The sequence below is a fragment of the Asparagus officinalis genome, unplaced genomic scaffold, assembly GCF_001876935.1.
Source record: "Asparagus officinalis unplaced genomic scaffold, Aspof.V1 AsparagusV1_Un304, whole genome shotgun sequence".
Lineage (NCBI taxonomy): Eukaryota > Viridiplantae > Streptophyta > Magnoliopsida > Asparagales > Asparagaceae > Asparagus > Asparagus officinalis.
In genome coordinates, this window is record NW_017972569.1 from 77,698 (window position 1) to 103,227 (window position 25,530).

Below are 25,530 nucleotides of genomic sequence, written 5' to 3' on the forward strand. Positions count from 1 at the left end.
ATGATTGAATTTTGGATTCAGGTTATTCCTATCGTATGTGTCCTAATCGGGACTAGTTCACCACTTATGAAGCTATTTGTAGGCATATAAAATTGCTTATAGGTCCCTTTTGCTCAGCTCGGCACAAACCGACGAACCAACGAGGCGACGAGATCGACGAATCGCACGGAAGCGACGGAATGCATCCATACGCGTTCGGAATCAAGCCAAGTGTCAAAGAATCAACGAGTCATCCAACCAAGGGCATACTCGGACAAATGACGATCGAATCAAGATCGGTTTCGGACTCCAACTCAGAAGCGGATTTACTGCCAAATCAGGAATCCGACTTACTGCCAAATCAGATCAACCAATCAGAGTCTCAATCAACCGAATCACGGTCAAAACTGGACAACGAACACAACGGCGCCACACCCGGACGAATCGGCCAAAGCCATCATTCCAGAGTCCCGTTACACCGACTGAAGGTTGGGACAATCACATCCAAAGTATTCCAGACTCTTCTATAAAAGAATGAGACTGAAATACTTTGGAGGGGGTATCTGTAGGCGTATAAAATTGCCTATAGGTCCCTTAGCACAGCTCGACGCCGATTTAACAAACGGACCACCGGGCGACGTATCCAAACAAGACCGTTAGCTCGCCAACGCTGAAGCCAAGCTATACGCAACGGAGCAGGTTAACGAGGCGACAAATCGCACCCAAGCATTGGAATGCATCCACTCGCACGCGGAATCAAACCAATGTTTAGGTGAATCACCGAGTCATCTAAACAAGAGCGAACTCGGATGAATCACGATCAAATCAACATCAATTCCGGACTCAAATTCAGAAGTTGGTTTACTGCCATATCAGGAACCCGACTCACTGCCATATCTGGAATCAAGTCAACAAGTCGTTGCCAAGTCAATCAACCACACAAGAGAACCAGAACCGGAAACAAAGGACGAAACGGACAAACACCCGGGGACTCGGCCGAAACCGAACCACCCCAGGGTGGCTCGGCCCAAGCCGAGCCACCCTGAGGTGGCTCGGTGGCCGAGCCACCCCAGGGTGGCTCGGCCAAGGCCGAGCCACCCTGAGGTGGCTCGGCCAAAGCCGAGCCACCCCAGGGTGGCTCGGCCAAGGCCGAGCCACCCTGAGGTGGCTCGGCCAAGGCCGAGCCACCCATGGGTGGCTAGGCTCAGAACTGTGCAAATGCACAGTTCTGAGTGCCTATAAATAGGCCTTGTGCTCATTTGTTTCAGAGGTTGGAAATTTTGGAGAGAGGCGAAGCCCTGCTGGATTGAAGACTCAGATCTAAAAAAGATCACAACTTTGAAGGCTTGGAGACTTGGACTTTCAGATCCGGTGCTCGGCGATCACCAACGCCAAATAAGGCAGGAGTTCGAGAGGATTGGATTTGAGATCTACACGATCACACTCCGGATCTAAGCTTGGTTCTTAGATCCCGAGATTCGAGCGGTTGTTTCCTTGGTGAAACAATCCCTCCCGGCTATTATTCCCTTGGTGGAATATTACCCGTCATATCGTGTAGATCCGACCGGATCGAGATCACGCGGTGGTCCACGGCAAATAACCCCGGCGCAGGCAAAGAACCCACCAAAGCGAGCGACCGCAAAACAGGAGCTCGCGATTAGTTCGACAAATAAGGAAAATTGTAATCTTTACTTTGTTTTCTTTGATTTTTCATTGTAACCGGATCTTATAAAAAGACCGGATCTTTGTAACGCATAAAGTTGTTAACTGAGATAGCAATGATATCAACAATGAAGAAAGCTACGATTTTTCCCGCGAACAATCTGGCGACCACAGTGGGAGCCAACAGCTTTACTGCCGAAGCTGTCGCGTCGCAGCCGCGGATCCCGATCCCGGTCGAGGAGGAGGTCGAGTACGAATTCGACCAACAAAAGTTCGAGGAGTATCTGTCATCCTCGTCCGAATCCACCTCCCCTCGCAAGTCCAAGTCTCCAAAGCTCTCTTCCAAGAGAAAACTTCGTTGGTACGAAGAAGTTGAAGCTGCCAACGAAGATCTCGCCCCGTTTGATGCCGAAGCTGCATCGGGTGAGATCTCTCCTTCCAACCAGGTCAGATCTGCTCTGGCCGAATCTTCCGTTGCCGAGGGCGTAGTGACTCTCTCAAAGAGAGCCCGCCAAAGGCAACGTCAGCGCCTTGCGAAACAAATCGCAAAGGCAATGGAATCTGTGGACGGGATCCGTTACAACACGGATCTGAAGAACAGAAGAGGCGAACGACCTCAACAACCAATGAATGGCAACTCCTCCAAGCCACCAACGAACGAATGGATCCGTGTCAAACGGAACCGTTCAACGCTGGAGGATCGCATTCAGAAGCGCCGCGCACTCTCAGCACAAGCACGAGCTCAAGTTCAAGAAGCCCGTAGAAGGTGGCAGAATGGAGTAGCCAAGAAATCACCACTAACTCACAAAATATGGAGGCCAAAGTCCAAAGTGGTGAGTCAGGCCGAGGATCGACCTTTACAGCCTTCAAAACGAGTTCAACCTCCCGAACCATCCCGAGGAAGGAGGTCAATCTTGGAGCGCCTCGGTCCAATTCCCGACGAGCGCAACGAAGTCCATGAACGCTCGGGCCCGATGAAGAGGCTCCGAACTAATCAACATGCTGGGGGTCGACACAACCCTCAACATGACAAAGAGTTTACGGCACCCAAGCGCACTACCTTGCGCATCGAAGTTCGGGAGCCCGCTGAGAATTCATGTCTACAAAGGCGTGTTTCGAGGCGAGTGACTCTCGGAAGTCCAAATAAGGCAGTTTGCTCTCAGAAGGAAACGTTGTCATCCGAGGATGATAACGTTATACCTGGGAAATCATGCCAACACGCGATAGGTTACTCCGATCAAATGGACGAGTTGTACTATCGTGCTGGGGGTACGAACAAAACAAGAAAAAGAAGCCCTCAAGGGCTCGAAACTCAGTGCCCATGTGCCAAGCTCATTCGGGTAGTACTGTCTCAATGCAACTGCATCAAGGGAGTCCCCGAGAGAATTTCAGTGTTCGAAAGGCTCGGCACCGAAACGCCAAAACCAAGGTATAGGCGTTTCCGGCAAAGAAGAACGGTGGTTAAAGACGGAGAATTTCCGAGGGTCACCGCCAACATGACCAGCAAAGAGACATCGACACAGATTGATCTCAAATCGTTTCTGGAAGCGTCCCGGCGTGTAACCCGTCTGCAGTCCGGAGCCATCGCACGAGGAACTTATGGTAGGGTTCGGACAAGATTGCCTTCGGAAGATGAAGAATCGGATTCCTGCTCTGCTGTCGCATCGGACAATACAGTGTCCAGCGAAGGACAACCCCGCGAGTCATTTATGATAAGCGCGGAAGAAATGGCCAAGATGCTTGAAGACGCTTTGGCTAAACAGAAAGAAAGTTTCAAGTTTGAGATGCAGATGGCCATGCAGACTATGAGAGAGATGCATGAGCAACAAATCCAGGCGTTCAGGAACCAACAAGGTGAACCAAGTCACCGTAATCAGGTTGTTCAGGAAGAAGAGCACACGGATAGGGATGGAGCTCACAATGCCAATAACCCTCCCGTCAATGCAGGGGGTGGTAACGAGGATGCCAACGAGGATACAAGTGAAGACTTGAAGATCAAAGATCTCGAGAGCAAAATCAACACATTGATCTCCGCTCAAGAGACGAAGAAAACAGGCATTCCCTGTCCATACCCAAGAGAGTGGGAATCGATCCCCTATCCGGCGAAGTTCAGTTTAATCAACTTCACGCCGTTCGATGGGAAGGGTTCCCCCACTCAGCATTTGATTTATTTCAAATCGCACCTGGGTATTATTTCCGGCAATGAGCCTCTGATGGTGCGGTCATTCGTCGGCACTCTTCGCGGAGCCGCCTTCGATTGGTACCGCCGCCTTAAGCCAGGAAGCGTAAATAGCTGGGACGACATGGAGACAAAATTCCTCGCTAACTTCTTCGACGACGACACCGAGATATCTATCGGATCATTGCTCGATGAGAAGCAGAAGGACGGGGAGTTAGTCGACACCTTCGTTAAAAGGTTCCGGAACAAAGCGATGAATTGTCGGGACCCGATCACCAATGAATTCATCCTCCAGACCTGCCACAACAACCTTTCGCTGGACGTGTTGGAAGCAATGGGCACAGCACCGTCCAAAACGTGGCAGGATCTGAAAGTCCGAGGAGAGCAAGCTGAACGTTTCCTCCGAAGGAAGAAGGCCGAGAGGAACCTACCGACGGCTAATCCTCTGGACTCAAACTTCGCCTCTCGTGGTAAGGGCAAAACACCTGCAGCTACTGGTGGTGCTAATCAAGCGTCACAACAGCAATCCCGAAGGCAGCAAAAGACTTCGGGTCCGAGACTCCAAAAAGAGTACTCTTTCAAGGACGAAGACGTTCCAGCCATCTTCGAATCCCTCCTTGAAGGTAACAAGATCAAGCTACCACCTATCACAAATCAGGAGGAAGCTGACAACACTACGGACCCAAAGTACTGTGCGTACCACAGGAGGGTCGTTCATCCCACCAAGGATTGCTTTGCTCTCAAGAATAGCATTCAGACCTTGGTTGAAGCCGGCGTCATAACGCTAAGGTAAGCCAATTGAGAACGGCAAAACTCCAAAGAGTATACGGGTATAAACTGTTTCTCAATCCTCCGACCGGTATAAGAGGTTAAACTACTCCCTGATACTCCAATAGGTATATGAGTCTAAACTGTTTCCCCACTTTCGACGAGAAGTTCCTGGAGAATATTACGCTAATATTCTTAAGGATAACCTGATCAGGTAACTGAGAATAATGTCCGAACCAGTTCCGCAAAGGAGACTGGGGGTGGACGATTTATGTAACGGGAAGTTCCCAAAACCACAGCAATGTAATGAATAAGAACAGGAAGAGGAGCACACGGATAGGGATGAAGCTCATAATGCCAATAACCCTCCTGTCAATACAGGGGGTGTTAATGAGGATGCCAACGAAGATACAAGTGAAGACTTGAAGATCAAAAACATCGAGAGCAAAATCAACACATTGATCTCCGCTCAAGAGACGAAGAAAACAGGCATTCCCTGTCCATACCCAAGAGAGTGGGAATCGATCCCATATCCGGCGAAGTTCAATCTAATCAACTTCACGCCGTTCGATTGGAAGGGTTCCCCCACTCAGCATTTGATTTATTTCAAATCGCACCTGGGTATTATTTCCGGCAATGAGCCTCTGATGGTGCGGTCATTCGTCGGCACTCTTCACGGAGCCGCCTTCGATTGGTAGACAAAACTCCTTGCTAATTTCTTCGACGACGACACCGAGGTATCTATCGGATCGTTGCTCGATGAGAAGCAGAAGGACGGGGAGTTAGTCGACACCTTCGTCAAAAGGTTCCGTAACAAAGCGATGAATTGTCGGGACCCGATCACCGAGGAATTCATTCTCCAGACTTGCCACAACAACCTCGCGTTGGACGTGTTGGAAGCAATGGGGATAGCACTGTCTGACACTTGGAAGGATCTGAAGGTGCGAGGGGAGCAGGCTGAGCGATTCTTTAGAAGGAAGAAGGCCGAGAGGAACCAACCGACGGTTAATCCGCTGGACTCAAACTTCGCCTCTCGTGGTAAGGGCAAGGCACCTACAGCTGCTGATGGTGCTAATCAAGCGTCACAGCAATCTCGAAGGAAGCAAAAGACTTCGGGTCCGAGACTCCAAAAAGAGTACTCTTTCAAGGACGAAGACGTTCCAGCCATCTTCGAATCCCTCCTTGAAGGTAACAAGATCAAGCTACCACCTATCACAAATCAGGAGGAAGCTGACAACACTACGGACCCAAAGTACTGTGCATACCACAGGAGGGTCGTTCATCCCACCAAGGATTGCTTTGCTCTCAAGAATAGCATTCAGACCTTGGTTGAAGCCGGCGTCATAACGCTAAGGTAAGCCAAATAAGAACGGCAAAACTCCAAAGAGTATACGAGTATAAACTGTTTCTCAATCCTCCGACCGGTATAAGAGGTTAAACTACTCCCTGATACTCCAATAGGTATATGAGTCTAAACTGTTTCCCCACTTTTGACGGGAAGTTCCTGGAGAATATTAAGCTAATATTCTTAAGGATAACCCGGTTAGGTAACTGATAATAATGTCCGAACCAGTTCCGCAGAGGAAACTGGGGGTGGACGATTTATGTAACGGGAAGTTCCCAAAACCACAGCAATGTAATGAATAAGAACTCCCATTCTCACCATGTCTATGCACTCAACACTCTCTCTGTTAGAGTCTGGACGTAAAGTACCCACTTGGTCAAACCTTCTTACAGTTAGGACCACAGTCAAAATCCCCTCTCGATTCCCCCAATGAACGAGAGGTCCACAAATTGAGCGATCAAACCTTCCTACAGTTAGGATTGTCTCAAAACACCCACTTGGTCAAACCTTCTTACAGTTAGGACCACAGTCAAAATCCCCTCTCGATTCCCCCAATGAACGAGAGGTCCACAAATTGAGCGATCAAACCTTCCTACAGTTAGGATTGTCTCAAAACACCCACTTGGTCAAACCTTCTTACAGTTAGGACCACAGTCAAAATCCCCTCTCGATTCCCCCAATGAACGAGAGGTCCACAAATTGAGCGATCAAACCTTCCTACAGTTAGGATTGTCTCAAAACACCCACTTGGTCAAACCTTCTTACAGTTAGGACCACAGTCAAAATCCCCTCTCGATTCCCCCAATGAACGAGAGGTCCACAAATTGAGCGATCAAACCTTCCTACAGTTAGGATTGTCTCAAAACACCCACTTGGTCAAACCTTCTTACAGTTAGGACCACAGTCAAAATCCCCTCTCGATTCCCCCAATGAACGAGAGGTCCACAAATTGAGCGATCAAACCTTCCTACAGTTAGGATTGTCTCAAAACACCCACTTGGTCAAACCTTCTTACAGTTAGGACCACAGTCAAAATCCCCTCTCGATTCCCCCAATGAACGAGAGGTCCACAAATTGAGCGATCAAACCTTCCTACAGTTAGGATTGTCTCAAAACACCCACTTGGTCAAACCTTCTTACAGTTAGGACCACAGTCAAAATCCCCTCTCGATTCCCCCAATGAACGAGAGGTCCACAAATTGAGCGATCAAACCTTCCTACAGTTAGGATTGTCTCAAAACACCCACTTGGTCAAACCTTCTTACAGTTAGGACCACAGTCAAAATCCCCTCTCGATTCCCCCAATGAACGAGAGGTCCACAAATTGAGCGATCAAACCTTCCTACAGTTAGGATTGTCTCAAAACACCCACTTGGTCAAACCTTCTTACAGTTAGGACCACAGTCAAAATCCCCTCTCGATTCCCCCAATGAACGAGAGGTCCACAAATTGAGCGATCAAACCTTCCTACAGTTAGGATTGTCTCAAAACACCCACTTGGTCAAACCTTCTTACAGTTAGGACCACAGTCAAAATCCCCTCTCGATTCCCCCAATGAACGAGAGGTCCACAAATTGAGCGATCAAACCTTCCTACAGTTAGGATTGTCTCAAAACACCCACTTGGTCAAACCTTCTTACAGTTAGGACCACAGTCAAAATCCCCTCTCGATTCCCCCAATGAACGAGAGGTCCACAAATTGAGCGATCAAACCTTCCTACAGTTAGGATTGTCTCAAAACACCCACTTGGTCAAACCTTCTTACAGTTAGGACCACAGTCAAAATCCCCTCTCGATTCCCCCAATGAACGAGAGGTCCACAAATTGAGCGATCAAACCTTCCTACAGTTAGGATTGTCTCAAAACACCCACTTGGTCAAACCTTCTTACAGTTAGGACCACAGTCAAAATCCCCTCTCGATTCCCCCAATGAACGAGAGGTCCACAAATTGAGCGATCAAACCTTCCTACAGTTAGGATTGTCTCAAAACACCCACTTGGTCAAACCTTCTTACAGTTAGGACCACAGTCAAAATCCCCTCTCGATTCCCCCAATGAACGAGAGGTCCACAAATTGAGCGATCAAACCTTCCTACAGTTAGGATTGGACAACGCGTCGCAAATAAAGACTCAACGCCGACAGTCGAGGGTCAGTTCTGTGTTCAACCAACAAGCACGAGCTAAAAATCAGAAAACCAGGAATTGACTTCAAGTTCGAATTTCCGACAACGGTCAGACAATAAATGCAGCACCGGAACCCTTACAGACATTCGACAAAGCACCGAATAGCCTGAAGGATTGAAGGAATCAAGAACAGAAGCCATTCCAAGGTCCCGTTACACCGACTGAAGGTGGGGACAATCATATCCAAAGTATTCCAGACTCTTCTATAAAAGAACGAGACTGAAATACTTTGGAGGGGGTATCTGTAGGCATATAAAATTGCTTATAGGTCCCTTAGCACAGCTCGGCACAAACCGACGAACCAACGAGGCGACGAGATCGACGAATCGCACGCAAGCAACGGAATACATCCGTTCGCATTTGGAATCAAGCCAAGTGTTAAAGAGTCAACGAGTGATCCAACCAAGGACAAACTCGGACGAATCACGATCGAATCAAGATCAGTTTCGGACTCGAACTCAGAAGCGGATTTACTGCCTAATCAGGATCCAGATTTACTGCCAAATCAGGAATCGGATTTACTGCCTAATCAGGATCCAGATTTACTGCCAAATCAGGAATCGGATTTACTGCCTAATCAGGATCCAGATTTACTGCCAAATCAGGAATCGGATTTACTGCCTAATCAGGATCCAGATTTACTGCCAAATCAGGAATCGGATTTACTGCCTAATCAGGATCCAGATTTACTGCCAAATCAGGAATCAGATTTACTGCCTAATCAGGATCCAGATTTACTGCCAAATCAGGAATCAGATTTACTGCCTAATCAGGATCCAGATTTACTGCCAAATCAGGAATCAGATTTACTGCCTAATCAGGATCCAGATTTACTGCCAAATCAGGAATCAGATTTACTGCCTAATCAGGATCCAGATTTACTGCCAAATCAGGAATCAGATTTACTGCCTAATCAGGATCCAGATTTACTGCCAAATCAGGAATCAGATTTACTGCCTAATCAGGATCCAGATTTACTGCCAAATCAGGAATCAGATTTACTGCCTAATCAGGATCCAGATTTACTGCCAAATCAGGAATCAGATTTACTGCCTAATCAGGATCCAGATTTACTGCCAAATCAGGAATCAGATTTACTGCCTAATCAGGATCCAGATTTACTGCCAAATCAGGAATCAGATTTACTGCCTAATCAGGATCCAGATTTACTGCCAAATCAGGAATCAGATTTACTGCCTAATCAGGATCCAGATTTACTGCCAAATCAGGAATCAGATTTACTGCCTAATCAGGATCCAGATTTACTGCCAAATCAGGAATCAGATTTACTGCCTAATCAGGATCCAGATTTACTGCCAAATCAGGAATCGGATTTACTGCCTAATCAGGATCCAGATTTACTGCCAAATCAGGAATCGGATTTACTGCCTAATCAGGATCCAGATTTACTGCCAAATCAGGAATCAGATTTACTGCCTAATCAGGATCCAGATTTACTGCCAAATCAAGAATCAGATTTACTGCCTAATCAGGATCCAGATTTACTGCCAAATCAGGAATCAGATTTACTGTCTAATCAGGATCCAGATTTACTGCCAAATCAGGAATCAGATTTACTGCCAAATCGGGAATCGGACTTACTGCCAAATCAAGTCTGGATAAATCAATCACAGAACCGAATCATGGATAGAACCAAAGGCGGAAAACGGCAAACCCACACACCCAGAGGTGGCCGACAGTTGTCATTTCGCGGCCACCCAGAGGTGGCCGACAGTTGTCATTTCGTTTACTGCCTAATCAGGATCCAGATTTACTGCCAAATCAGGTCAACGAATCAAGTCTGGATAAATCAACCACAGAACCAAATCACAGATAGAACCAAGGCGGAAAACACCAAACCCACCACCTAGAGGGGCTCGGCCGAAGCCGAGCCAACTTCAGGTGGCTCGGCCAGTTGTCATTTCGCGGCCACCCAGAGGTGGCCGACGGTTGTCATTTCGCGGGCACAGTAAAGGGAGCCTATAAATAGGCCCCCTTGGTTCATTTGTGAGGGGTTGGAAAATTTTGGAGGAGGCGAAGCCCTGCTAAACTCAAGACTCAGAACTTAACAAGATTCAAGCTTTGGGACTTCGAGGACTTGCTCATCCAGATCTGGTACTCAGCGATCGTCAACGCTAAAAAAGGCAGGTGTTCGAGAGGACCGGATCTCAGATCTACGCATACGTACTTCGGATCTAAGCTTGTTCTTAGATCCCGAGACTTGGACGATTGTTTCCTTGGTGAAACAATCCTCCCCGGCTATTATTTCCTTGGTGAAATAATACCCGTTGTACTGCGTAGATCCGACCGGATCTAGATCGCGCGGTGGTCCACGGCAAACAACCCCGGCGCAGGCAAAGAACCCACAAAGCGAGCGACCGCAAAACAGGAGCTCGTGATTCGTTCGACAAACAAGGAAACAAAGTTGTAATTTTCATTTCTTTTCAAATTTGATTTTCGTTGTAACCGGATCTTATAAAAAGACCGGATCTTTGTAATCGATAAACTATTACAAGAGTGTACAATGGAATCATTAATGAAGAAAGCAACAAATTTTCCCGCGAACATATGTGTCGCTGCCAGAGGAACTTCACAAAAAGGGGAAGACAAGTTATTAAAAAAGTTAACTAAGTCTTTTAGCCCATCAGCAAAACTCGCCAAGTCTTCCTAGGTGAAACTTGCTCACCGGTGAAGGTAATTCTAATACTAGCTCCGGTAAAGTTTGCTAAGTGTTAATGAGGCAGACGAAGTTTGTATCAATTATAGTGAACTTTAACTCCATAGTGAAATTCACTCAAGAGTCCAAATACACTAAATTAGCGAAGTTCGCTCAGGAAGCCCAAGGGGACCAGTTTTGAACTTCACTTAGGAGAAGTTCACCCAAAAGCCCAATAGTCTGAAATAACAAACTTCACCCGAGAAACAAAGTTCACCATACAGAATGCCATTGATGGCGACCAACAAGACTTCATCGTCGCCAGCAAAACCCATGAATAAGACCAAGTACAGTCATGAAATCCTCACCATTAATGACAAAGTAGATTTAAGTACCCTAAAGCACTATTTTAACTTGAAGGTTGTTAATTTGGTAAATCAAAGAGCTTTGTTGTAGATGGGTTTTGAGTTTATCTTAGGCCATCTCCAACTGCGGTGTTGTCGTGGTGGCCTGTGACTAATGAGACCTGTCAACGACATTCTTTCCCTTGGTGAGTTCACGTCAGGGAGCCATCAGATAGGAAAGAAGATTACAAATTCAAAAATTCTAAAAGGTTTGAAGGGGTCTAGTGTTTTGAAAATATAGTGAAGAGAAAAAGAAGATGAACTGTCTATTTATAAGTTTTCAATGAACTTCACTTGGATATCTCGTAGCGAGCTTCGCCTAGATATCTCGCCTTGAACTTCGCCCAAGAATCTTGCTATGAACTTCACCTAAAAGTGATCTTCGCCCCAAATCTAGGTGAAGAAATCAAAGATTTGAAATTTCAAAATTTTTCGGTGAGTCTCACAAATCACTCTAGCGAACTTCTCTCAAAGATTGAATGAGCTTCACCCAGCTAGCTTAGTGTACTTCACTTAAGTTCAAATGTTGAGTGAGCCTGACCTGGCCGACCTAGCGAACTTTACCTAAATCTGAAAATTGAGCAAACTTTACACAAAAGCTTAACTTATCAAATTTTATCAAATGATTCTCATCAACATATGAAGCGTAGGCTCTGCTACAGATACAACAAGTACATCATGCATAGATCAAACATATGGAAGAAGACAAAAAGTATAATTTAACCATAATTCTTTTATGATCATAAAGGCTGCATACAAGCAAATCTCAAGCTCTTAAATCTACAAGGATAGTGAGCATTCAATCATCCAACCTTAACAATAGTTAAGTAGAAAAGATGAGAAATGGAAAGTAAGAATAGCTCCTATTCACCTAAACGATCCTAAGCTCATGTTCCCCAAACTAAGCAAATACTATGGAACAAAGCCTAGTTGTACAATAAAAATTCGATGTCAATGTTGAGGAAAACACATGACTTCTAATTACATTCTAGGTCTGCATATGCAAGACCTAATCACTTTCGGAGTCTTCGCTAGTAGAACTCCATGGATCTTTCTTCAAGCGCCATCTCAGCTCTTACGCCAGGTATGACACTCGAAGCTCCATAGGGTCTATATGTTACCTCTTTTCATGCTTCTACCTTGTTCTTAAGAGTTCGCTCGAGCATAGCCTTTTTAGCCTACAACAAATTCACCAATAGGCATAAAACACGGACTTCTTTTGTAAGATTTCCATTCACTTGGGCCAACTTCTGTTGAAGCTGAGTAATCTCAAGACCTCTATCAAAGAATTTCTCTAATTGGGTTGGAGATGACTTAGACATGGAGAAGTTGAGATAATAAAAGATAATGATGGAAGTAGCTATTTATAAGGTCTCCAAATATAACTTCCTATAATAAATAACACGTCTTACGAGAAGTGATTGGACCAAACATAGAGGCCAAAAGATAGCCTAAATCTTAGGGTACTTGGTGAACGTTACCAAATATTAACTCTAAAGAGAAATCCTAACCACAAATCAAGACCCGTGTATAGAGATAACAGACATGGTGATCCTCATCCATTAGCAAACTTCGCTCAAACAGTTAAAATTGATCGAACTTCACCCAAAACTTAGGAACAACCAAACGCCACTATTCCACGAGCTCCATTCCAATCCAGGGACAAATGAATTTTGCTCCAAACACAGAATTGGGCGAATGTGAAAGCCATTGAGCATGAAATCAAGACAAACCTATGACTAAGGAAGCTATGTTTAACATTACACTTTTGGCGACCAAAGTATTCAAACTTCAAACAAAGCAAGACAACTCAAGCCACGTTTAACAATACATCTGTAGCTATTGCCTAAAATATTTTGATATTGGTAACAAGTCAAAAGCAGGATCTCAAAAACTTTGATGGGGAGAGGGGGTTGGTCTTGTGTGTTGGCCTTCTTGTTTTGATGATGTTTAACAAACAATTTACCACTAATGTTGTTTGTCTAGTATTTGTGTTTTCTTATTTATTATAGACAAACAACGTAGTTGGAGGATGGATGGAATAGAGCTTCAACGATGATATCCAATGGAGGTTGGCGGAATGTCGGTGAAGCCTTGCTATTCAAAGTTCAAGATCCAAGTTAAAGCTTCATCCGCGAGATTACCAAGTCAAGCTTATTGAAGATCAATATCGTTGCTTGGGTAATTTAGTTTAGGAATTTATATTATGTGTGTTAGTACTTTAAGCTCAATCATATACACACATACACATTTTGGTTTTTGTATATATATAGTTATATATATACATATATGTTTTGGTTTGATAGTTTTCAAGTTTTACTATGAAACAATTGAATATAATTAGAAAACATATTTTTGTTTCATACTCATATGCATATATATGATTTCATCAATATCAATTTTAGTTAGTTAAATGAAATCATGTTTTAGTGCATTATATGTGTATTTTGATAAAATACTACATTCATTGTTTATAGACTTCATAACAATAGTTTACATCTTTCTTCAAATCTATAAAATCATTTTGTAAAGTTTCAGAAGTTGGTTTAGCCAAAATGTCAAAATTCACATGTTTACATTTTCGTGTTTTGGACTATCTTGCAAAATGATGATATTTTTTATTTGGGAAGTCCTTTTTATAACCAGTCGCTGTAGCATGTTTATTATCATGTCTACAATCATTCCCCAAAGTTTTACATTTTTTGGAATTTATTTGATATTTTTAAACAGCATTTTAAAACCAGCAAAACAGGTTTCAGTTTCTGTCATATCTGTTTTCGGTCGACCGTACCGGTCGACCGAACCTGAGTTCATATTCTCACTGGGCGACAGAGAGTCTGTCGGTCGACCGGTCCGGTCGACCGAAAGCTCCATCGGTCGACCGCACCGATCGACCGACGAAGTCTCTGCTTGTTTCTTTGTTTTTCAGACCTGCTCGCGGTCGACCGGATTTGCCATCGGTCGACCGAATGCTTTCCATCGGTCGACCGACGAGATTTCCGGTCGACCGACAAAAGAGCCGTTGGCTCCTAACGGCTATTTCCTGAGCAGATTTCTGGGGGCTTTTCTGTCTTTTGTTTTGGGTGTTTTTGGCTGAGTTTTGAGAGGGTATATATACCCCATTGCTGATGTCTTTTCAAGTTGATTAAGAGAGTTTTAAAACAAGTTTAAGAAAGTTTTAACAAGGGTTTTAGTTTGATTTAAGTGTGTTTAAAAAGCTTTTAAGCAAATTGAGAGTTTGTTTTTGTGATTCAATTCAACAAGAGCTTGAGGAGATCATCTATTGGTGTTTGGCCATCCAACTCTTCTCCCTCCATTCTTGATATATTGAGAAGTTTTCTAAACTCTATTTCTAGCTTTTTTATATATTTGATTATCATTGTTATTAAGCTAGAACTACATTGAGTTTAGTTTTGATTTATATCTCTTTGTTCACACACAACCTTTTGAGCTTATTGTATTTACATTCATAGTATAATTTGGGGTTGTGGGTTTGTGACTAAGAGTTGTGCTTAATTGAGTTCTCACCTTGTTTAGAGAACAAATCATTTGATTTATATTGTGCTTATTGTGAGGATTCACTTGTAATACACTTGTACACCGAGAGAAGTGTGTGGTGAGAGACGGGGTCGAATCCAAGAGGAGTGGCGTCGGTTGACGTGCCTAGAGAGAGGGAGGAGGACACGGGCTAGGACCAACACTTAGTGTGTGAGGTGTGATTGCATAGTGATTGTATTGTGAGGTGTAAACGTTGTTCGGGTGAACGTAGAAAACCCGGTTGTGATAGTGGAGATCTCCTCGAGGTGAGGAGCGGGGACGTAGGTCGTGGGGACCGAACCTCGTAAACATATCGTTTTGTTTGTGATTGCATTGGCGTTCTTATTCTTGTTTTCATATCTTATATCGCCTTTGTGTATTGCTCATCATATTACCCTATCACTTGTGTAGATTGTTTATTTTACCCTTGTGTTAGTTCATATATCCTTGCTCATATATTTGTAATATCTCATTGATAGGATATATTCATTTGTTCATATTGCTTATCCTAGCTTACGTATCTTGTTGTATTTTATACTTGCTAGGATAACGTATTAATTAGTTTTAATTGGCATTTAATCGGATTAGATTAGCATAAGACCCTAATCACCCCCCCTCTAGGGTCTAACAATTGGTATCAGAGCTTGGTGCTCTTTGATTTAAGGACTAACCGCCTTGAGTTAAAGATCCAAGTTATCTTATTTGTGCTAATCTAGATATGATTACTTTTGTCTTGCTTGCATATTTTCACATATATATCATGAATATGAATATATTTCGTTTAGGCTATGAATCATATGTTGCTCCTAAATTCATTTTGTGCTAATCTAGATATGATTACTTTTGTCTTGCTTGCATATTTTCACATATATATCATGAATATGAATATATTTCGTTTAGGCTATGAATCATATGTTGCTCCTAAATTCATTAATTTTCCATATGCTCAATGGGCTTCTAGATTTAAACTATTTGTTGAATCTAGAAATATCAACTTATGGGAAGTTATTGATTGTGCATATATTGTGCCCACTATGGAGAAATCCAAGTGGAGCGATCATGATAATAAAATGTTTACAACGAACAAGAGTTTGTTAGAATTTTTGCTTAATGCTTTTGACTCATCCTTTTCTAACAAATTTGTTCATTTTGATAGTGCTTATAAACTTTGGAAATTTATTGAAGCACATCAAGGAGACTTGGAGGCAATCCAACAAGCTTTGGAGGATTCTTCTTCAAGTTCATATGGAGCATCATGCACACGGCCACAAGAGGATAACTCTTGTGTAGTAAGCGATTCCGATTCCGATAATGATTTATCTATTGATGAACTCGCTTGTGCATATGAAAGATTATCTCATGCCTATACAAAATTACAAAATAACTTTATTGATCTTAAAAGCAAGCATGTAGAATTAAAATCCGATCATGAGTTGCTAGTGTCCAAATTTGATGTCATTGTAAAAGAAAATAATATGCTTAAAGAAAACAATGGCTTATTAAATTCGGAAAATAAAAAATTGACCTCATCATTGTCTAGCTTATCTCATGCTAAAGATAATGCCTTTTTAGAAGTAGAAAGCTTTAGAAATAAAATTGATAATCATACATGTTCTACTTCTAGTTCAAATGCATATGTGCCTAATGATGAGTTGAACATTGTTAAAAATCGCATTTCATCTTTAGATTCAACTCTTAAAACATGCATTGTTAATAATAAGAAACTTATGGACTTATGTGCAAAGTCTCGTGTTAATTCCTTTAAATCCAACACTCACTATGCACATATTTATAGCAAAGTTTACAAGTGTTCAATTTGTGGTCGTAAAGGCCACTTATCTAAATTTTGCTATGATGCACATAAATATAAGAATACTAAAGCTCATTGTGCATCTCATCAAGTTTCTTCATCACATACACATGCACATACTCATCATGTTCATCATAAGCATGCTCATGTGTTTAAATGTGATATTTGTGGTCGTTTTGGTCATTTGGCCAAATATTGTTTTGATTTGAAAAATAAGTCTCATTTGCCAAATGTTTCTAGTAGACCACATGTTTACAAATGTAATGTTTGTGGTAGATTTGGCCACTTAGGAAAGTTTTGTTTTGATAATGTTTTACATTTGCAAAAAGCTTCAAATAATTTACCTTTGTTTGCAAATGTTCCACGTGCACCTTTTAATGGTCAACATAAGCAAATGGTTCCTTTCCATTGTACATATTACAATCGGAATGGTCATTTGAGTGATTATTGCTATGACCAATCACGTGCACCATATATGCCCAAGAAGGTTCATAACCCTAGGGCTTTGAGCTTCATTGATAGGGGTCATGTCCCTAAATCCTTTGGTACCAAGAGTTCTTGGGTACCAAAACAAATTTGATTTTTAAATCAAGAATTTTAGTGTTTTTATTTTTCTCTTTCTTGGTTTTGAAAAATGCATTTTAAACTTTTATGAAAACAATTTCTTTTATTCGCTAAATTCTTTTGTTTTCATGATCATTGGTCTTGCTTTAATGAGAGGTTTGCATTTATATAACCCTCCGGGTTTATTGGGTGTTTATTCCCAAATCATGTTTACCGGATGCTAAAATGATTATATGGGTTGGAACAAGCTCAAGAGCTTGATATAATTGTTGCCTCTCTCAAAAATTGTGTTTTGATTTGTTGCTTTTGAATTCATTATAATTCACTTATATGATGATATTTATGTGTTTGTGCTAATGGATCATCTATTTGTGCTTTATAATGTATTCTATGAGTGGTTTGATCAAGTTATGTAAAGAAAATTTTTCTTTATTGATCAAACATTGTTTTTGAATATAAACTTTGATTTATGAATTCTTTTGGTTGATTTGTTTTCATTTGAAAACTTTTTGCATGATTCTCATGTTCCTTCTTCTTTGATTTCATAAATCTATTCTTTTATATGGTTTCTATATTTTTTGTGCTAATGAGACACTTCTTTCACATTGATATATTCATATGTGTTCTCATTATCTTTATGTATGTGAGTTGTATTTAGCATATTTTCCATCTATGCTTGCTCACATATGTTTGCCATGATCTTCATTGCGTATATTCTATATGGCATTTTGATAGGGGGAGCAAATCCCTATATATATTTTTTATATACTCACCTATGCTCATTGATAGGGGGAGCTTTCGCTCTCTTATTCCTTTGTCCCCTTTTTGATGTTGTCAAAGGGGGAGAAATATTGTGAGTATACATTTATATGCATGTGTACTATCTTGTATATGTTCACTTCCTTCATGCATATATTCCTTTTTGTAAATTGTTTGTCATCATCAAAAAGGGGGAGATTGTTGGCCTTCTTGTTTTGATGATGTTTAACAAACAATTTATTACTAATGTTGTTTGTCTAGTGTTTGTGCATTCCTATGTTTTATAGACAAACAACGTAGTTGGAGGTTGGATGGATTGAGCCTACACGATCATATCAAGAGGAGGTTGGCGGAACTGTGGAGTGAAGCATCGTACAATTCAAGTTAAAGATCAAGTTCAAGCTTCATCCGCAAAGATTACCAAGTCAAGCATATTGAAGACCAATCAAGCTTGGGTAATTTAGTTTAGGAGTTTGTTTCATGTTTATATGCCTATATATGATTTCACCTTTAACAAGCTTATATTTAATGAAATCATATTTAGTGTTTTGAATATATTGCATAGAATATGCAATTTTATGAAAATATTGTATTTCTAGGTTATAGACTTCATAACAACATGTTATATCTTTTATCAAGTCTATACAATCATTTCATAAGGTTTCAAAATGTTGTTTAAGTCAAAATATCAAAATATCAATTTTCAGGTTTTCATGTTTTGGACTATTTTGTAAAATGATGATATTTTTCATTTGGGAAGTCCTTTTTCGAAACCAGTCGTTGTAGCATGTTTATTATCATGTCTACAATCATTCCCCAAAGTTTTACATTTTTTGGAATTTATTTGATATTTTTAAACAGCATTTTAAAATCAGGTTTTTTGAGTGTCAGTTTTCGGTCGACCGGATCGGTCGACCGAACCTGAGGTCAAAAGTTTCCTGGCCGACAGAAGCCTGTCGGTCGACCGGTCCGGTCGACCGATGAAAATTTTCGGTCGACCGACGAATTTTCCGGTCGACCGACGAGTATTCTCTCAGCTTCCAACGGCTAGTTTTTTGACCGTTGCCTTGGGGTTGTGTTTTGTCTTTTGCTCAGGTTTTTGGCTGAGTTGAGAGAGGGTATAAGTACCCCATTGCCTTCAACTCTTAAACTAACCAAGAGGGTTTTTAATCAAGTTTAATAAAGTTTTTAACAAGGGTTTTAGTTTGGTTTAAGTGTGTTTAAAAAGCTTTTAAGCAAATTGAGAGTTTGTTTTTGTGATTCAATTCTACAAGAGCTTGAGGAGATCATCTATTGGTGTTTGGGCATTCAACTATTCTCCCTCCAACTCTTGATATATTGAGAAGTTTTCTAAACTCTATTTCTAGCTTTTTTATATATTTGATTATCATTGTTATTAAGCTAGAACTACATTGAGTTTAGTTTTGATTTATATCTCTTTGTTCACACACAACCTTTTGAGCTTATTGTATTTACATTCATAGTATAATTTTGGGTTGTGAGATTAGTGACTTAGAGTTGTGCTTAATTGAGTTCTCACCTTGTTTAGAGAACAAATCATTTGATTTATATTGTGCTTATTGTGAGGATTCACTTGTAATACACTTGTACACCGAGAGAAGTGTGTGGTGAGAGACGGGGTCGAATCCAAGAGGAGTGGCGTCGGTTGACGTGCCTAGGGAGAGGTTGTAACCGAGCACTTGAGGAGGAGGACACGGGCTAGGACCAACACTTAGTGTGTGAGGTGTGATTACATAGTGATTGTATTGTGAGGTGTAAACGTTGTTCGGGTGAACGTAGAAAACCCGGTTGTGATAGTGGAGATCTCCTCGAGGTGAGGAGCGGGGACGTAGGTCGTGGGGACCGAACCTCGTAAACATATCGTTTTGTTTGTGATTGCATTGGCGTTCTTATTCTTGTTTTCATATCTTATATCGCCTTTGTGTATTGCTCATCATATTACCCTATCACTTGTGTAGATTGTTTATTTTACCCTTGTGTTAGTTCATATATCCTTGCTCATATATTTGTAATATCTCATTGATAGGATATATTCATTTGTTCATATTGCTTATCCTAGCTTACATATCTTGTTGTATTTTATACTTGCTAGGATAACTTATTAATTAGTTTTAATTGGCATTTAATCGGATTAGATTAGCATAAGACCCTAATCACCCCCCCTCTAGGGTCTAACATTGTGGATGGTCAAAATATATGCTCAAGCTTAATCCAAGATGAAGAAATGAATATACATGGCTAAACACTTCGCACGGACCCAAGTATTTGTCTATACTAAAGACCACTGAAATAATAGCAAAGTTTGCCCAAGATTCAAGCGAACTTCACCCTGACCTACGTGGACCACATCATCCACATCTCAAAGAACATGCGTTGTCCACGTACTAGCGAAGTTCGCTAGAGCGAACTTCTCCCAGAGTCACCTAGCGAGCTTCACCTAGAATTGTTCAACAATCTTCGCTCAAAACTACTCAGCGAGCTTCGTCTTTTGACCGTTGTAGGCAAACCTCGCCATCGACTATTTCAAGAGCTATTTTCAAAGAAATGGTACTTACCATTATCTCCTAAGTTAATAGTCCAATCCACATTCAAGGGTCTCTCTCTCTCTCTCTCTCTCTCTCTCTCTCTCTCTCTCTCATAGTCCAATCCACATTCAAGGGTCTCTCTCTCTCTCTCTCTCTCTCTCTCTCTCTCTCTCTCTCAACTTATAAGAGGAGGGGAGATTATTTATTTTTACACAACCTAGAAATCAACGTTGATTGAGATCGAGAATTGACATCTGTAAATTGACTTTCACTCGACTTCTTTAGATTTTAGCATATTCGGCAACCTCTACTCAGCAAAAGACTTATTACCTTAGTCGAATCGTCAACGGAGCACAATATCAATACTCCATCGGCACACGGAAAAGAATCCCATGAAATATGAATTTTTCTTTGTTTTATTGTAATTTGTTTGAATTGTAATTTATGTTAATTACAATATAAAAGATCAGAAACAGTAGTAGCCCTCAATAGCTGAGGAAGTAAAAGCAGATCACAGGCGTTAGAGTAGTTTCCAGCTCAGGCAACGAGCTAGACGTGGACGTCCCACCAACCTCGCGCCCCATTAGTCCCCCCCTCATTCTACGAATTCCACTTAATTCTCAACCTCATCAGTGCCACTCATCCTCACTTCACAACATGGCTATCACCCTCAAAAACCCAAACGCTCAAAACAGCCGCCGCCGCTGCCGCTCTCATCGTAATCCCGCATCCTTCAATCCTCTAACCTCGCTCATCCTCCAGGCGTCTCATTTCATTCTATTGTCCGATCAAAAGACCAATCCATCGTCAATCAATCGACCCCGACGCAGGCCATTTCGCGAACCTGGCAGCCACACCCCTCTAGCCCAACCCAATCTGCATCGATCCCTCGTCGACTTCCCGCGCCCCACCGCCGGAGAGGCACGACGCTGTACGCATTACCTCACATACTCTTCAGCGCCTGAACCGCGCGCTCTAACGACGCTTCCGCCATCTCCGGCGTCTCCATGACGTGCGAGCCGCTCCGTCAATACGACGACGCCCATGAGCCTGCTGACGATTCACCAGCTCAGCTGTGCGCAGTGCGTCTGGCGTCGCTTCACTGCAAATCAGTGGTCTACTAATGGCGTTCAGGACGTGCTCACCTGGCTCAGCGCCGCGCTCACCAACCAGGACACGTGCTCCGAAGGCCTCGACGGGGTCGAGGACAGTTACGTCAGGCAACAGATGGACGGCTATTTGCGGGATTTATCGGAGCTCGTAAGCAACTCCCTGGCGATCTTCGCGGTCACGAGCAAAGACCAAGACTTCTCGGGGATCCCGATACAGAACAAGCGGAGGAAACTACTGAATTTCCCCGAATGGGTTAAACCGAGCGATCGGAGGCTGCTTCAGGCGCCGGCAGCGTCGATACAGGCGGATATGATCGTGTCCAAGGACGGCGAAAATGGGAGTTATAAGAAGATCGCCGATGCTGTAAAAAAAGTGCCGAAGCTCAGTAATAAGAGGACTGTGATTTATGTGAAGGCTGGGAAGTATGAGGAGAACGTTAAGATTGGGAGGAAACAGACTAACGTGATGTTTATTGGAGATGGAAAGGGGAAGACTATTGTTACTGGAAGGCGGAGTTTCCTTGGTAACTACACCACATTTCATACGGCTACTTTCGGTATGTGTAGTACTTGCTTACGGATTGGGATCCTCTCCACTAAAAAAAAAACAGTGGAGGGACCACTACATAATCACGACCATTGATTATCTAGTTAATGGTTGTGATTTTTAAAAAAACAGTGGAGGGACCACTACATAATCACGACCATTGATTATCTAGTTAATGGTTGTGATTTTTTCTCTTAGTGCAAATTAGGAATGAGTGCTAATCACGACCATTGATTATCTAGTTAATGGTTGTGATTTTTTCTCTTAGTGCAAATTAGGAATGAGTGTAATACACGGGGGTATGGTAAGTATTAGATTTAGATTGTATCATAACCGCCTACTAAATAATTAACGATTGAGATTAAAAACAGTGGTCTCTCCACTACTTTTTTGTAGTGGAGAGGATCCAAATCCCTTGCTTACCTCCTACCTTTTTGTTCCCCTGTTTGGCAAAAGGCTAAGAAATAAGAAAGAGTGATTAGGATGGAAGAATGATTAACATAATTAGTCCATTTAATAAATAATTTGAAAGATTAAACTACTGATCTGTTAAATATGTTTTATTTTAATCCTTGTGATTAGTATTAGTGTTTGGGGATTACGAGGGTTTTGACTATTTTCTTCATAAATAGAGAGGTTAACTTTTAATTCTTCCGAATAAAAGTATTAACAAACCCCTCGTTTCGAGAGATTAACTCATTTTAATCTCTCTAGAGAGGATAGCTTAACCCTTATGTACGTATTTTTCGTATTTGGCAAATTACGGAGGGTCACTTTAACCGTTGTATAAACTTTTTATATTTGGCGGGTTAAGAAAGGGTCAAGTGTTAACCCCTCGCTTAATTAACCCGTTGCCAAACGACACCTTATGGTTTCTATATTTTGCAGGCTGCCAAAACAGTAGTTTTCATCACAGCCATCTACTATTTAGTTGATAGCTATTAATTTGCTTTTAGTTAAAAAGCGAAAGTGAGTGTATTACGCGTAAATATTGTAAGTATTAAATTTTAGAATGAAGCGTAACTCACATTTAAATAACTATTAGCTTTGTACATCGAATAGCCAGCGCCGAAATGCGAAAGCAAGACCTTGCGCAAGCGCCCAGTAATGTGTGCAACAAGTGCTAGATTTAAAAATGAAATACTACCATTGATTAAACCATATGATTGAAAACCGTGATCTTTCTACTATTAATTTTTTTTTTCCCCTTTCCTTTTCTTTCAGAATATGGGATATACGCGTAAGATCAATTTTAAACTAATTAGTGGAGTCAAGTGGCTTAACGATGCTCTGTTTCACCTATAAGAATGTGATGAAACAAACAAGAATCCTCCGTGCAAAGTTAACCCGGCAATAGTTATAATAACCCAATACAGAAGAACTGATTCTAATTAATTGTCGCAGCGGCAACCGGAGCTGGATTCATAATGAGAGACATGACAATAGACAACCAGGCCGGCCCAGAAGCGTATCAAGCGGTCGCCCTCCGCATCGGGGCCGACCACTCCGTCGTCTACCGATGCAGCATTACCGGCTATCAAGACACGCTCTATGTCCACTCCCAGCGCCAATTCTACCGCGAATGCGACGTCTACGGCACCGTTGACTTTATCTTTGGCAACGCCGCCGTCGTCCTCCAGAATTGCAGCCTCTGGGCCCGAAAGCCCATGCCTAAGCAGAAAAACACCATCACGGCCCAGGGCAGAAAAGACCCTAATCAGAATACAGGAATATCGATCCATGACCAACCTATTTGGGCCGGCCTTGGAAGTTGTACTCGAGGGTAGTGTACATGATGTCGGACATTGGGGATCACGTACATCCGGCTGGTTGGTTGGAGTGGAATGACACCTTCGCCCTCGATACGCTGTACTTCGGTGAGTATATGAATTATGGGCCGGGAGCAGGGGTTGGTAAGAGGGTGACGTGGCCGGGGTATAGGGTGATAACCATGGCGGAGGAGGCTAGTAAGTTCACGGTGGGTGAGTTCATTGATGGGTCATCTTGGTTGCCGGCGACGGGGGTCGCTTTCTTGGCTGGGCTAAATGTGTAAAAAGGAAATTAAATTTGGTATTTGTTGTGATGATTTATATAGATAGGAATGGTGGTATAGAGCATGATAATTTTACATTAATTGTGAATTCTTGGTATATCCCTTTCAGTTTATTGTCTCTTTATATGATGCAAAATCGAAGCCGTTCTTTCTAAAGAATGTTGTGAAAAAATTTATATTTCAAGTATTTACTGTTTTTAGACTGTTGTCATTGTAGTGGATTGTTGTAGTATACATTAAATATAATGTTTAAACAGAAGCGTAGATGGTTATGATCTATACGATAAGTATAATTAGTAGCCGACCTATTTAATTTGTCTGTGCCTACAACCAAATGGAAGACTGTAACATATACAACTGAACAAAATGTTCGTGCCAGTAGACGATAGATTAATGTGTACCCACCATAGGCAATAGCTAGCTGAGGAAAGTGAGCAAAGTTTGACGGACAAGGGAAGAAACAGAAACTGAAGTTTCATAAGAGAATCACATGGTACCCACTCCCTTGTTTTAATTCCTCTATCTCATAATAGGTCTCTCTCTATTTTATTTATTTATCTTTTTTTCCTTGGTGAATGGGGAAGCTGATGATGCCCACATGTTAGGTGTCGGTGGGAAGTGTATATTAGCTGGCTAATTATATATTATATATATGGAAAAGCTCCTATTAACCCCTAAAATAAATAAATTTATTTCTCCCACTCCTAAGACATTTTCAAAACTCTAAAATCCAATACAGCAAATGTGAATATTCATTTAACCCCCTTCAGCTCTAATTTAACCCTCACGTGTACTTTAAAAATATGCTTAGACCAAAATACTCTCCACAATTTGTTTGGGGCGCAGGAGGGGGGATCATTCGAGAAGGTGAGTTCCCTCATCGTATGATCATTTAATGATGATTAAAAGGGATTTTGGAGGGAAAAAACCCTAGTTCCCTCCAATTTAATCCATACAACCATCGTTTTCCTCTCTCTCATGGCCACTAAATTCTATTCATAAATCCTCTTTGTTTCTTCAACTAATCGCTTATGGCTATTTAATTCTCTACAATAAATCCTCTTTGCTTATTCAACTATTTTTCTTCATAACAACGGAAAGACCCCTCCTTTGCATGGTTACAAATGCAAAAACCAACAAAGAGGGTGAGGTGTTTTCATAATAATTAATGACTCTACAAAAATCGTTAGCTTGAAGTGTCTAGTGTCTCAAAAGCTTAAACTCACATTGCAATCTCTTTCACTGAAATTTATATCCGAAAGGAAAAAAGTTTAGTTTCGCAATTGAAAATGATGATGACTTGAGCTTGATGTTTGAGTATTGTCTTTATAATGGATTTGTAGACATAAATTTATATGTTTCCGCATTTGCGAATTCTTCAACTTCTCGGAACACCAAAACTTCTCTAGAAAATGTGTAAGTATT

General features: G+C 41.8%; 1 protein-coding gene across 1 annotated transcript; it reads left to right on the forward strand.

Moving 5' to 3' along the window:
* The first annotated feature begins 21,491 nt into the window (after window positions 1-21,491).
* LOC109827579 (probable pectinesterase/pectinesterase inhibitor 34) lies at window positions 21,492-24,265 on the forward strand. Its single transcript, XM_020394584.1, is given in 3 exon segments — window positions 21,492-22,062; window positions 23,457-23,795; window positions 23,798-24,265. Coding segments are annotated over 3 exon segments (1,089 nt in total). The 5' UTR covers window positions 21,492-21,620; the 3' UTR covers window positions 24,106-24,265.
* Window positions 24,266-25,530: the final 1,265 nt, after the last annotated feature.